Genomic DNA, 11,477 nt, shown 5'->3' with positions numbered 1-11,477 from the left:
ATGGATATTAAGTCACTTTTTTTTTTTTTCATTTGCATCCATAGCTGTGTGATAGATACATTGCCTATTTTTACTACCTCTAGGAAGGATGTGCCAGGACAGTTTGCTCCATGCCTGAAAATGATCACAACTGATATTTTTCATAATATTTAGCTCAAGTTTTTCCATATCACACTTGAAACCCAGTGAAGTCATCTCCTCCTCATGACTACTGATTCTTTATCCAATCTCTCCACAATATCCCTTTATCCTCCCATAGAATATCGTGACATTCTCATTTTGCCCATCCAGGGATTAAACATTGCTGACTCTCTTCCTGCCTTATCAAACCTCTCATTGTTGCTGTTGTGCTTCTTAAAATACTTGTGGTTGCTTCCTTGCCCCCCCCTCCACCTTAGTTCTTTCCTAAACCAGATGCAGAACTCTAACACAGTAAAACCAGGGAGTTACTGCCTGGCTGATACATGTGACACACTTACTAATATTAGCTGCTGTGACTGGCATCTGCCCCTCCTAAAAACAGCCTCAGGCTGGTGACTTTTATTGTTAGTCATATCCTCCAGCCTCTGATCTGTTGCTTGGCTTCTGAGCCATTCTTCCACTTGTGCATCTGATTATTTCTTCCTGTGTGAATTGCTTTTCATGCATCTCCTGAATGACACCAATAGTTCAGAGTTTTATCTCATTTGTATCTGCACCCACAGGCTTCTTGATGATCTTGTCTCCCAAAGTACCAGTAATCCCTTCTGGATTTGTATCACCTGCATGTCTGACTGCCTTCTCAAGCCTAGGGGTTTTTAGTAACAGTTCACACTTGTACTGGACCCATCCTGCATGCCAGCTGGAATCTACCTGGTACCTAGGTCACTCTGCTGAAAAAATCTTGTTTGTGTTAGATGAGACACTTGCTCCTATGTTCCTGCGTGTAGCAACTCACCTAGCTTCCACCTCTTGCTTCCCTCTAAAAATAGCATGGGGAACTATGGCAAATAACCTACTAAAGCTGACAAATAGCATGTCTATTGCATCTTGTTATTCATTAACCTTCCTGATCTGTTAAAAAACAAAAAATAAAAATCAAGGATCTTCACCAAATCAGACTGAACCTAACAGAAATCTTTCCATTCATTTAAGGGGTGCTGGATTGGATCCTATAGAAAGTTGGCATGATTTTGGGTTGACATCTCCATTTTGACTGCTACCTGTCACAGCCCTGCAGATGCTTGCACACAAGCTGCTGTTGGAATTCACCAGGTGCTGTTCGCACACATCAGACTTGGCATACTCTCTTTTTTTGCTCATCTTCATTCATCAAATCATTAGAAGTTCATATTCCTCTGCTAAATAATGTGCTATGGCAGGTGGAAATATCCAGCTCTGCCTGTCTCTTCCTCTGCTCTCTGCATAATGAAACCTTCTTGGCATCCTCTCTATCTCTGCCCAAGTGAATCATCCACTCTCCCACACTGGTAACAAATTTGCTCTTTCCAAAAGGAATCTTTTCCTTCTTTAGATAATCCTTTTAACAACACTTTCATATACACTGGTTGCTAATACTCTCTTACATTCTGCCACTATTTTGTCAGTCTTTCCTCTTTGCTCTTAGCAATTGCATGCATGAATGTAGACTGTACCACTTCTCAGTCACAGACAGGATGTTTTCAGCAAGTGCTAAGTCAGTGTGGGAGAGCTTTATAGTCAACTGTGAAATCAGCTCCAGAGCATGAGACACGCTCTTCACCCTCCTCCTGCCCACGTCAGTTAAACATCCAGGTCCCCTCAGTAAAATTATCTTCCTCCTGAACATTGAGGAACCTGTTGGAAACAGTTATCCTGAAACCTCCTCATCAAGCTTTGTTGCAGGCAGAGTTTACAGAAGAAGCTATGACTAAATGAGACCTGCTGGTCATAACACCACAGCTGACAGCACACTTCAACTCAGTCTCTAAGTGACAGTCTAATCCTACATTGTCAGTACCTGCTTTCCTCACCATTGAACAGAACTCCTGGTGGGTTTTCATCTCCCAGAACTCTCTGGCATTAAATGACATGTTGTCACTAATTCTAACACATGTATTCTGAATTAATGCACAAACTGGTGTTTTCTCAAAAGACCAGCCTTCTTGGCGTTGTGTCCTTACATGGGACTCCCAGTTTCCATCGTGAAAGAGAAAAATTTTGTCTTTCAAAGATGTAAAGAGGAGTTATAAAACAGGACTGATAATGCCTCAAAGAAGCAAGCTCAATCCCATTCACATGAAACATTATTATTTTTTAAAATCTCCTGACTTTAGGGAGTCCAATATGTCATTTTTTAAGCAGGTTGGCAAGGCTGAAGACCGTTTCAACTGTAGTTTCCTTTGGAAAAGCTGGTTACACGGGCGCATTTCTGTGCCCCCAACACCAGTTACCCCAGTTGTTTTTTTTGGGGGGGGGAGGGGAAGTAGGGAACTGTCTAAAGGTCTTTTCCACTGGAGACCAAAAAAATGCTAAAGCTTTCATATGGAAGGTGGAAATTTAGTACAAACTGCCATCCTAAAGAAGGACACAGCTACATCTTCTGTGCGTCCAACACCTTCTTTTTAAGGTGGCCCACCCCTTAAAAATAGGCAATGGTATGTTATCATTTTAGGGAGAATGTCTCTGAACCTCCATGTTGGTCAGCTCCTACTAGGGCTACTTTCCAGCAGTGTGGACAGAGCAGCTCTGAAACAGTGATACAGGGAAGTATCTGTAACAGCAAGCCTTTGAAATAGTCAGACAAGTATGTGTTAGGTGTGAGATACATATGGCTGAACTTGCCCTGAGATGGAGAGATGGACTAAGTGACTTTTCGAGGTCCCTTCCAAGGCCTGTATGCAAGAGGTAAACCCATCCCAAGAACATGCACCATTCTGAAGCCATAATCACATCATTTGCCTTGCCAAGCTTGGGGGACACTTGGCCTTTGAAAGGAACAGCAGCTTCAGCCAGACATTATCCCAGAGGCTTGCTCCTCCTCTCACCACTACATGGTGAGTTACAGAACTGAAGACTATCCAGCTGCCTACATAGATTTGCAGTCCTCCTTTACAAGAAATTCAACTGGCAAATGCCAGGATATACCTGGAGAGTAATGGAAATGACGGCATCCAGCAAAGTGTTCGTAAGAATTGGAGCAGGGATGGACAACAGGTTTATTGTCTCTCAGGAAAATAAAGTAATTCCCTCTCTTTATTTTCTTGCTAGTAAATTGAATGCCACAACCAAAGCTGCAAACTGCTTATCCTCAAATGCCTGCATTGTCTGAAACGCTGCTGGACTCCTAATTTTTCTGCACACTGTCCCTCATACATAGAAATGCGTCTGGCAAGTCCTGCCCCATGGCAGAGCTTCCTGCCACCAGTAGGTATGCTAACCTGCCACTGAGTGGGATGCAGCAAACACTACTTGTTGCTGCATAGAAACAACTTCTAATTCCAACTCTTTGAAGTACGTTGGCTGTGTAGAACAAAGAGGCATTAAGTTACCATGGAACTATAATAAAGTAACCACACCTCTCCAGAGAAGGAGCCACATCAGCTCAGTCTCTGAGCAGACGTACATGCCACAGAAAATTGGGGCCAGCGGAAGTGCCATCAGTAGCCAGCCTTTAAATTGCCACTTTGGTGTTCAGGGCATGAAAAGAAGTGGGGAAGGCACCTTCTGGCCAAGGAATAGTACAAAAGTCCTGATACACTTTGCTAAGACAGTTCTCATCTTTTTCTTTTGTGTGTAAGGGGAATGGGAGCGAAATGCATCTGCAAGTCCCTTTAAGTACTATAAGCAAAACAGAACTGTTAGGAAAAACCCTCAAACACTACTATTTTCCCTCTCCAATGGTTTCAAGAGCTGTAGAGCTTTGGGGGATCAGATGTTCTGTAGTATGAGTATCCTCTCAGCTCTGCTTTCCACAGTGCAGCATGCCAGTGCTTGCATGGTGCACAGCAACATTATCCTCAGGCCAACAGGAGAAGAGGGCTAGGCTGCACAAGTTATACTTGCCCTGTCCAACACTCACAGGTTTTTGTCCCATTTTCTTTTAGAGATGATTCATAGAAAAATGTCATCTCTCTTGCACTAGCTCTTTCCTGTTTCTTCTAAAAAATTAACAGTCCAGTAGTGGATCAATTTGACCTTCCTTCCTTGGAAATCATTTGACCTGCGTGGCAAATTCTGTTTTGTATGAACCAGTTCCAGTCATACAACCCTTTGTACCCCTTTGTGCTTGTGTTGCTAATAAAGGTTTCCATTGGGCATGGACAGCCAGCATTGAGTTGTTCTGTTACCAGTGTAGACAATTCTCTTTTGCTGCTAGGGCTCAGGAAAGATTTACAATGCAGTAGAACTGCAATAGCCTGTAAGCCTGGCTGCCAGATCAGTTCAGCCTGGCCTCTCAGGCAAATAAAATGCTTCAGACAGTTGCTGCAGGAAGCTCTTAGATCCCAGAAAGGGATCATGAGAGAAAGTATTTCTGTGAAGAATGCCTGCTCTACCAAAAACAAACAAGATGCTAAGCAGCACCATGGCAGGCACACATTGTGGTAGGGCTCCCTCCAATCCTATCAAACTTGATGGCACAAGCAGCTGAAGAGCTCATCTTCTAGCAGCAGTACACGTGCCAGGTTGTGCAAGCCAGGAACGAAAACCCAGACATTGCTATGTTGTATTGCTTATAAGCATCCTGTTTCTGTCCCAAAGTGGAGAAAAAGCAGCAGTCTGTGCTCAGGCTCGAAAAGTAGCATATACCAAGACACAGGTCTGTTGTTCAGGGACATTCTGGAAATGCTTCCAGAAATCTGCTTTGCTGAGCCCTGCTCCACTGTGGTCTCTCTTGGTGTCAGTTTCACTAATTCTGAAGTGCAAGACTAAATCCAGGTAGTAACAGGGCTAGGGAGAAAGTATCTCAGAATACAGTGAAACCTAACTGTTCACTCCATGTGGAGGGGCATCTCCTCCTACCCAACTCAGCTGGATCCCCAGGGGAGGAGACAAGGATAGTAACTGTTGCTATTTCACCTGAAATTCTTGGGGAGAGAAGGAAGAGAATTATCACTTGCTCCTGTCATCAGAGCAGCAGCTCTAGGTTTTGGGGATCAGAAACCTAGAAGTAGCAGGAAACCAATATACTGAGACTTATCAGATCTCATCTTCATTAGGAAAGTGCAGCAAGACTGATTAGAGTCAAAGGGTCACACTAACTAACCTGTCAGCAGCTCTGTTCTGTATGGTAGATGCCCATTTGGACTGGTGGCTTTACATCTCAGCATCATAATAACTGGCAGAATTTCTTGAGGTTACAAGCCCCAAGATAATTCCTTGCTTTAGCACACCAATAGACACTATCAGTTCTCCAAGGCTCAAGCCTGCTCCCATCTTCCCCTAGCCTGAGCCCTACTGTTACCAAAGCACCACTATACCTTCAGAGCTTCTGCCTCAATGAACAGTCCAGTTGGACAAAGCACTTAGTATTACAGGGGGACATTTAAAAATGCTTCTCAGCAAAGCCATTATAATGGAGAAGCTTTCCCCATAGAGTCAGAAGATAGGAGTGGTCTGAGAAGCAGGAAGAGTGCTGCTCCACAGCTCACTGTTACAGAGCAGAGCATACCACCTCACTACTCCATGCTTCAATTTCTAGAGCTATCAAATACAGAGGACAGAAGCTGCCCTCTATAAAGCTCTCTGGAAATATATGGAGGTAAATTGCAAAGAAAAGCTAGGGGTTATTATGTAAAAATCCTGCTCTTCTCCCATATAGTCCCTAGTTCAACAACAGACCTTTTGGCCCAACAGCAAGACAACCCCTTCCTCCATACAAAGTTCCTTCTCCTTGTTAGGGTTGCTCTTGGATGTTTTGCAGAGCATGGCATAGCAGACTTTTGAACAGGCTGTAGTATCTTTAAGTGTTATCATTTGCTAAAGAGAGATCACTGAATTAATTATATTTGCTCTGACCTGGATCCAGCCCTCTCAGGCTATCATAAGGGTGAAAGGATAGCTCCATCTATTATGCATGTTCCATAGAATATCACATAAATGACCAGAAGCTAACGGATGCAACACAGCAGGTGAGCCTGCTGCTCCTGTCCTAATAAGCTGAGATAGGTAAGCAGCAAGCCGAGATGGGGGAAAAGCAGAACACCAGCAGCATGTGGCAAGGTTCCTGCCTGGGCCTTTGCAGATAAGCATCCTGGGCAAGCCAGGACCTCTTCCGTACTCTGCATGCCAGCAAGTGGAGCATCACCACCAGTCAATCTCTTTCAATTGTGCAGGATTCAAAATAGTAGGGAACTCTCCACAGCAAGAGGGAAGTGTGGCATTCCCACTGCTTTTTATGGAACAGACAAGCTATCGCTGCACCACAGATCCACAGTTAAGACAAATTCCTTTTATTGTCCAGTTTACAGTTGCTTTGCTAAGTCACAACCATCTCTGGGATCACTCTGCCCAAGAGGATGAAGGCAAGCAATGCTTTTTGAGTACAGTTGGGGTTCCTTGGAGCTTTGATACCCCCTGACAAGTCACCAGTGAAAGTTGTGGTTCTCACACGTGTTCCCAGCTCTTCAGAACAGAAGGCAGCTTGTGAGAAACTCAGCCTGGCAGAAGGGGAGCACCAGAACAAAGGCAAACAATGCCTGGGTCTACTGAAGAAACCCATCTATATTGGACAGAAGGGAAAGCCATCTCCCGCTGCCCAATTCAAGACCTCAACCTGCAACTCCTGTGCTGTGAGCCCACTAGGAACTCAGAAATTATCACTACAGCAACTATAAGAACAACAGGCCAAAAGCAAGACTGAGCTTGACTATTCTCTCCCATCTGTTTCCTCGGAGCTCCTCTACAGTCACCTGAAAAGGACTTTGGATAGTACAGAATACGGAAATAGGCAATGGAAGGCCAATGAACAGAACCCTGGACTCTTGCTGTCCTGATAACTTCCTCAGCTAAGCAAATCAACTTGCCACCGTGCCTCAAGCCAACAGGCAAGCACTTGCCTCCCTGAAACCCTGGCCTGTAGACTCTTAGTTGACTGGAAGCCTTGACAGAGAGGGAAAAAAGAACAGTCTGATCTTCATGCAATGTGAGTGCCTGATTCCAGTCAATGAAGAGTTTGAGCTAGGATGAAAGGTGTCAAAAAGTTATAAGGGGCAATGGATGATAGTGTGGTAGGTAGAAGAATCTATTCCAGCATGGTCTTGACACTGTGAGGGGCTGTTGCGCTGTTGTTTCTCAGGCAAATACAGTGTTTTGTGAATCAGATCTTTGACAGAAGAAACGTCACCTCTTTCTAGAAAAAGAAGAGAGAAAGATGATTGGTAGGGATCCTCATCAGGTAGTAGATTAGTCTCCTTGTCAAGAAGTACCTGGAACGCTAGTTCCTAGCATGCCACCTGCCAACAGCCCTTCCTCACTTTTTTCCTGCATAAGCCTCTCCCTTTCTGCACTTACCTACACCCAGCTGCTTCAGGAGGTCTCCAAACTCTGGGTCACTCTCCAGGATTTTCAGAAGGTTGGTGGATTCCATTCTCTCCAGCTGCACATCCCAATAGATATAGATCTTCTGATTGAAGCTGACATAAACCAGGCATGGGCTGTTACTTCCTCCTTTGCATGCATAGAGGCCTGGAGAAACCAAAAGGATAGAGTTGCTGCACAAAGGACAGAGAAAGCAACTAGGCAGCTTCGCATGATGTGGTACCAAAGCTGTTAGCAGAAAGCAGTGAGCAGCCAGGGTGAATAGCAGAGACATGAACTTGGGTATGTGAAAGCCCTCTGAGATAATACAAGAGATGCCTACCAGCCTGACCATGGGCAAGTGTCTCTAGAACTGGGGTATTAATGCATGGAGCTTGGGAATTTGCACACTGCTTCTCATAGGTCTGAGAGCAAAGCCAAGGGTCAGGCTGGCTATGTAGGGCTCCATATCTCTACTGGCAACAGCTTACTAGTTTACAAATTGAAAAGGGGTGAGGAAGACAAAAGACCACCTGAACACTCCCAAACAGGACAGAAAAAAACAAAAACAAAAACCCAACTATTCTCCATTACAGACACAGCCCAGCATCACTTCCTTTCACCATTCCTTTTCCCAGATGCTACCAGAGGGAAGACTAGCTTGGCATCCTGCAGTATACACACCCCAGGGGAATTATTCCCCACTGCAGACATTCAAAGGGTCTCAGGTCTTCCAGAGAAGAACATTAGCCTGGAGGGAGAAATGCTGTGAGGCTGGCTTTGCAGTCCAGCTGCCCACCTGCACAGAATGCACTGACATTCTCATCTGCTTGAAATCTGGCGACAGTCCGATTGTGGTCGATGATGTATGTCTGGCCATCCCATGCACAGGCAATCACTTCCTCATGTCCATTGCCCTATGAGAACCGTAAGATCTCTGATTAGCACAGACATCAAATATTTCCAGAGGCAGGCAGGAATCCTTCTTCCTTGGAGAAAGAAGCATCTATTCTGGCACACTGCTTTAGCATGTGTTCAGTGCAGAGCCCTGATAAAGGAATCACTAATCTCATAGCTGCAGCGGCAGATAATCTCTTCTCTTTGGGAAAAGCTTCTAGGCTTTCTGTGCAACAAACTGAAAAGTGAGAGCATGAGCAGGCAACACTATAGGACAGTATAAAACACAGGAGAGAGGAATCCAACTGTTCCATCCCACAGTTCCCTTACCCTTTGGGCTTTATCCTCTCTTTCTTTGGTTCTTCACTGCTTCCTTCTCTGCCTTCCACAAGCACACTAACTACTCCCAACTCCCGTTCCTGCCTACCAAGTACCTCCTCCCAATCCCAACTCTCTGAGGATACCAGATCCCAGAGAGTTTCCAGACTAAGGGAATACAGGACTCAGACCTACTATGCAGATGATTTGGGACTCTGGATCTAACAGTGGCTGCTGCCAAATGCATCAAAATAAAAAAGTTTCCCAGCAAACAGATGGAAAATACTCTGTCCCTCCAGCACCATGAAGCCTGAATCTTCTCTCCCTCAAAGTTGCATCAATTAATTACGACAGCTCCAAATATTCTAGACAGTCATATAAACACCAGAACCCTTTTAGAACCATTTTATATTCTTCACCTGAACATTGCTTCATGGCAACAAATCTATATTTAAACCATGAGCTATATGAAGTTTTCCTTGTTTCACTCTCCTCCCATGTCTTTAACTTTATTAAGCAGCCTAAGAGAAAATGGACATGTGACAGGAGAAAGAGGAAGGAACGAAGGCAGCAACTCCCAAACCACCTTTTCTAGAATATTTGCTGTTGTGGAAATGTTTGTGTCACTCCCCTCTTTGCCTTCTTTCTAAAAGTCTGCACACAAGGATGGTTTCTGGCCCAGGATTCTTCCTGAAAGGATACTAAAATTCAACAGAGCTCAGAAACAGAACATTAACTGAACAAGACATCTCCTTTCATAACTTGGTGCCAGCTCCCTCTTCTCTGTCCTAATCCTTATGCATCCTAAGAGCTTGTACACAATCAGGTATATCAGCAGTGAGCAAAACCACTGGGTCAAACAGGCAGACACAACTCAGCCTCTTGCAGGTGGATGGACTGACATGACTGGACTGTATGACCTGATGGAATGCATTGGGATGGTCAGAGCTCTTTTTATGCCATCCTGGGACAATCCCAGCATTTTTTAGCTGAGACATACTCCCTCTGCCCTTCCTAAGTTCATGTGGAAAGCCATGTGGAGTTTTTGCTCCCACCCCACTCCTTTCCTCCCAATCCCATTAACAAAGACACTTACAGTAACATCCAGCTTTTCCAGAGCAAACAACTGGTGATCAACCTGCACAGACCAGAGCAGCTTATCTGCCCCCTCCATGAGTTTCAGTGTTCCTGAAGGGAAAAAAAGATTTTCTTGAAAACATTATGAAGGAGCAAGATGTCCACTAGCATTGGGCCCTGCACGCTCCCTCTGCACTCAGGGTCTTCAGATGTAGTGGATCCTGTGGTGCAGGTTGTGGTTGATAACATATAGCACAGCCTCATTTCTGGGAAGTATGACAGTCCATTATCTTGTCAGCAGGAACTGGAGATGGAGAAGAAAAATTGCAGGAGCCCTGCTAATTGGATTGTACTCCAAGACAGGAAGAAAACTGCCCCAAATGGGCTCCCAGAATACAGTACATCAACAGATCTCACATCAGACACAGTGCTTAAAGTAGAAGCTCCTCACCATGTCCCACAGATCATGCAATCTCAGGAAAGCATGTTGGCAGGTATCAGCTAAGAACTGGCTGGCTGACAGTATGGACATGCCTCTTGGCTACTAGAACCATACTGGACACTTACCGCACACTCCATTTTCCTATTATCCAGAGAGAAACTGTGGTGGTACAGGGCAGTGGTGGGCATGTGGCCATGAGACAGATCAGAGCATAAACACAAATCCATCCTCACAGTGCGCTCCAGCCTTAATAAGGCTCAGGAGTGAACCACGGTGAGGTTGGAGGCTTTGCCCAATGCAGCAGCATCAGAGTTCAGGCCTGAGGAATAATCATAAAGTCCCTGGCTGGACATCTTAGGACAGGTAGACTTCCAGCCAAAATCTGCCAGGCTGCCTATTTGGGTATACAGAAGCACAGCATCTTGTTGTCATACTGCGGGTTTTTGGACAGAATCCCTGTACTAGCCTGGAGAACCTGGCTCCTAGGCCTGTGTAAGGCCGGTTCCTGTCTGAGCATCCAGAGCCCAGCATCCATTTCCTTTACTGCTTCTGGAAACAACCCAAGTTCCTTCAAGTGCAAGGACACGTCTGCTGTGGTTTAGATTCTCTTGTCTACATGAATGGCACAGCTGAATCAGCCTCTCAAACAGCTGTCTAATCATCGGGTTAAGCAGGCAACTAGGAGTCAGCAGTTGCAAGTTTCTAGTCTCACCTTCTATCTCAAACTTGCAGTGGCGCTTTGGGCCAATGACCTAACCTCTTCATACTCCAGGCTGCTCACTGCAGCATGGCTTTAATATTTCCATCCCCATTGGCCATGAGGCCATATGAGTAATTAATGTTTGTAAAATGCTTTGAAATCCACAGATAAAAGAACTGCACCAGGGAAGACAGAAGGCTGAATATTAATAACAACAGAAAACACCACAGGTTTCCTGGAGGGAACAAACCTGTGCAACACTGTACTCAATTCAATAAGAAACAGAAAGACATGTTCAATTTCACAAGATTTATCATATCCTCAGATACAGGCATGCAATCACACACCTGGTTTAAGGGGGACTTACTCTCAGTGAGAACTCCTACACCTTGGCTCCTGTCTTAGCTTTCATGCCTACACAGATATTAGTAGAAAGAGTCTCAATACCAAATTCTCTTGCCTGATCCAGGAGCTGTTTCTGAAGTCTGATTCCCTTGTGTTTCAAGACCAAAAGCACTGAGCCCCTGTTCCTTGCTTTGAATTACTGACAGGCCTTGGCTGCCCCAT

The 11,477-nt window shown here is 44.9% G+C and overlaps 1 protein-coding gene across 4 annotated transcripts in view; it reads right to left on the bottom strand.

Moving 5' to 3' along the window:
- Positions 1–6,389: 6,389 nt before the first annotated feature.
- FKBP4 (FKBP prolyl isomerase 4) overlaps positions 6,390–11,477 on the bottom strand; it is a 37,161-nt gene continuing 32,073 nt past the window's right edge. For 3 of the 4 annotated variants that reach the window (XM_067304004.1, XM_067304012.1, XM_067304019.1), the window contains 4 exons: positions 9,788–9,879; positions 8,276–8,393; positions 7,471–7,644; positions 6,390–7,309 (listed from right to left, as the gene is read on the bottom strand). In XM_067304004.1, coding sequence (XP_067160105.1) covers positions 7,161–7,309; positions 7,471–7,644; positions 8,276–8,393; positions 9,788–9,879 — 533 coding nt within the window. In that variant the 3' untranslated portion in view covers positions 6,390–7,160. Of the gene's footprint in view, positions 7,310–7,470; positions 7,645–8,275; positions 8,394–9,787; positions 10,073–11,477 lie in introns of those variants that run through there. The other variant, XM_067304027.1, reaches the window with a different exon arrangement.

Source organism: Apteryx mantelli, chromosome 1, assembly GCF_036417845.1.
Source record: "Apteryx mantelli isolate bAptMan1 chromosome 1, bAptMan1.hap1, whole genome shotgun sequence".
NCBI lineage: Eukaryota > Metazoa > Chordata > Aves > Apterygiformes > Apterygidae > Apteryx > Apteryx mantelli.
This window is presented reverse-complemented; position numbering and strand designations above follow the sequence as displayed.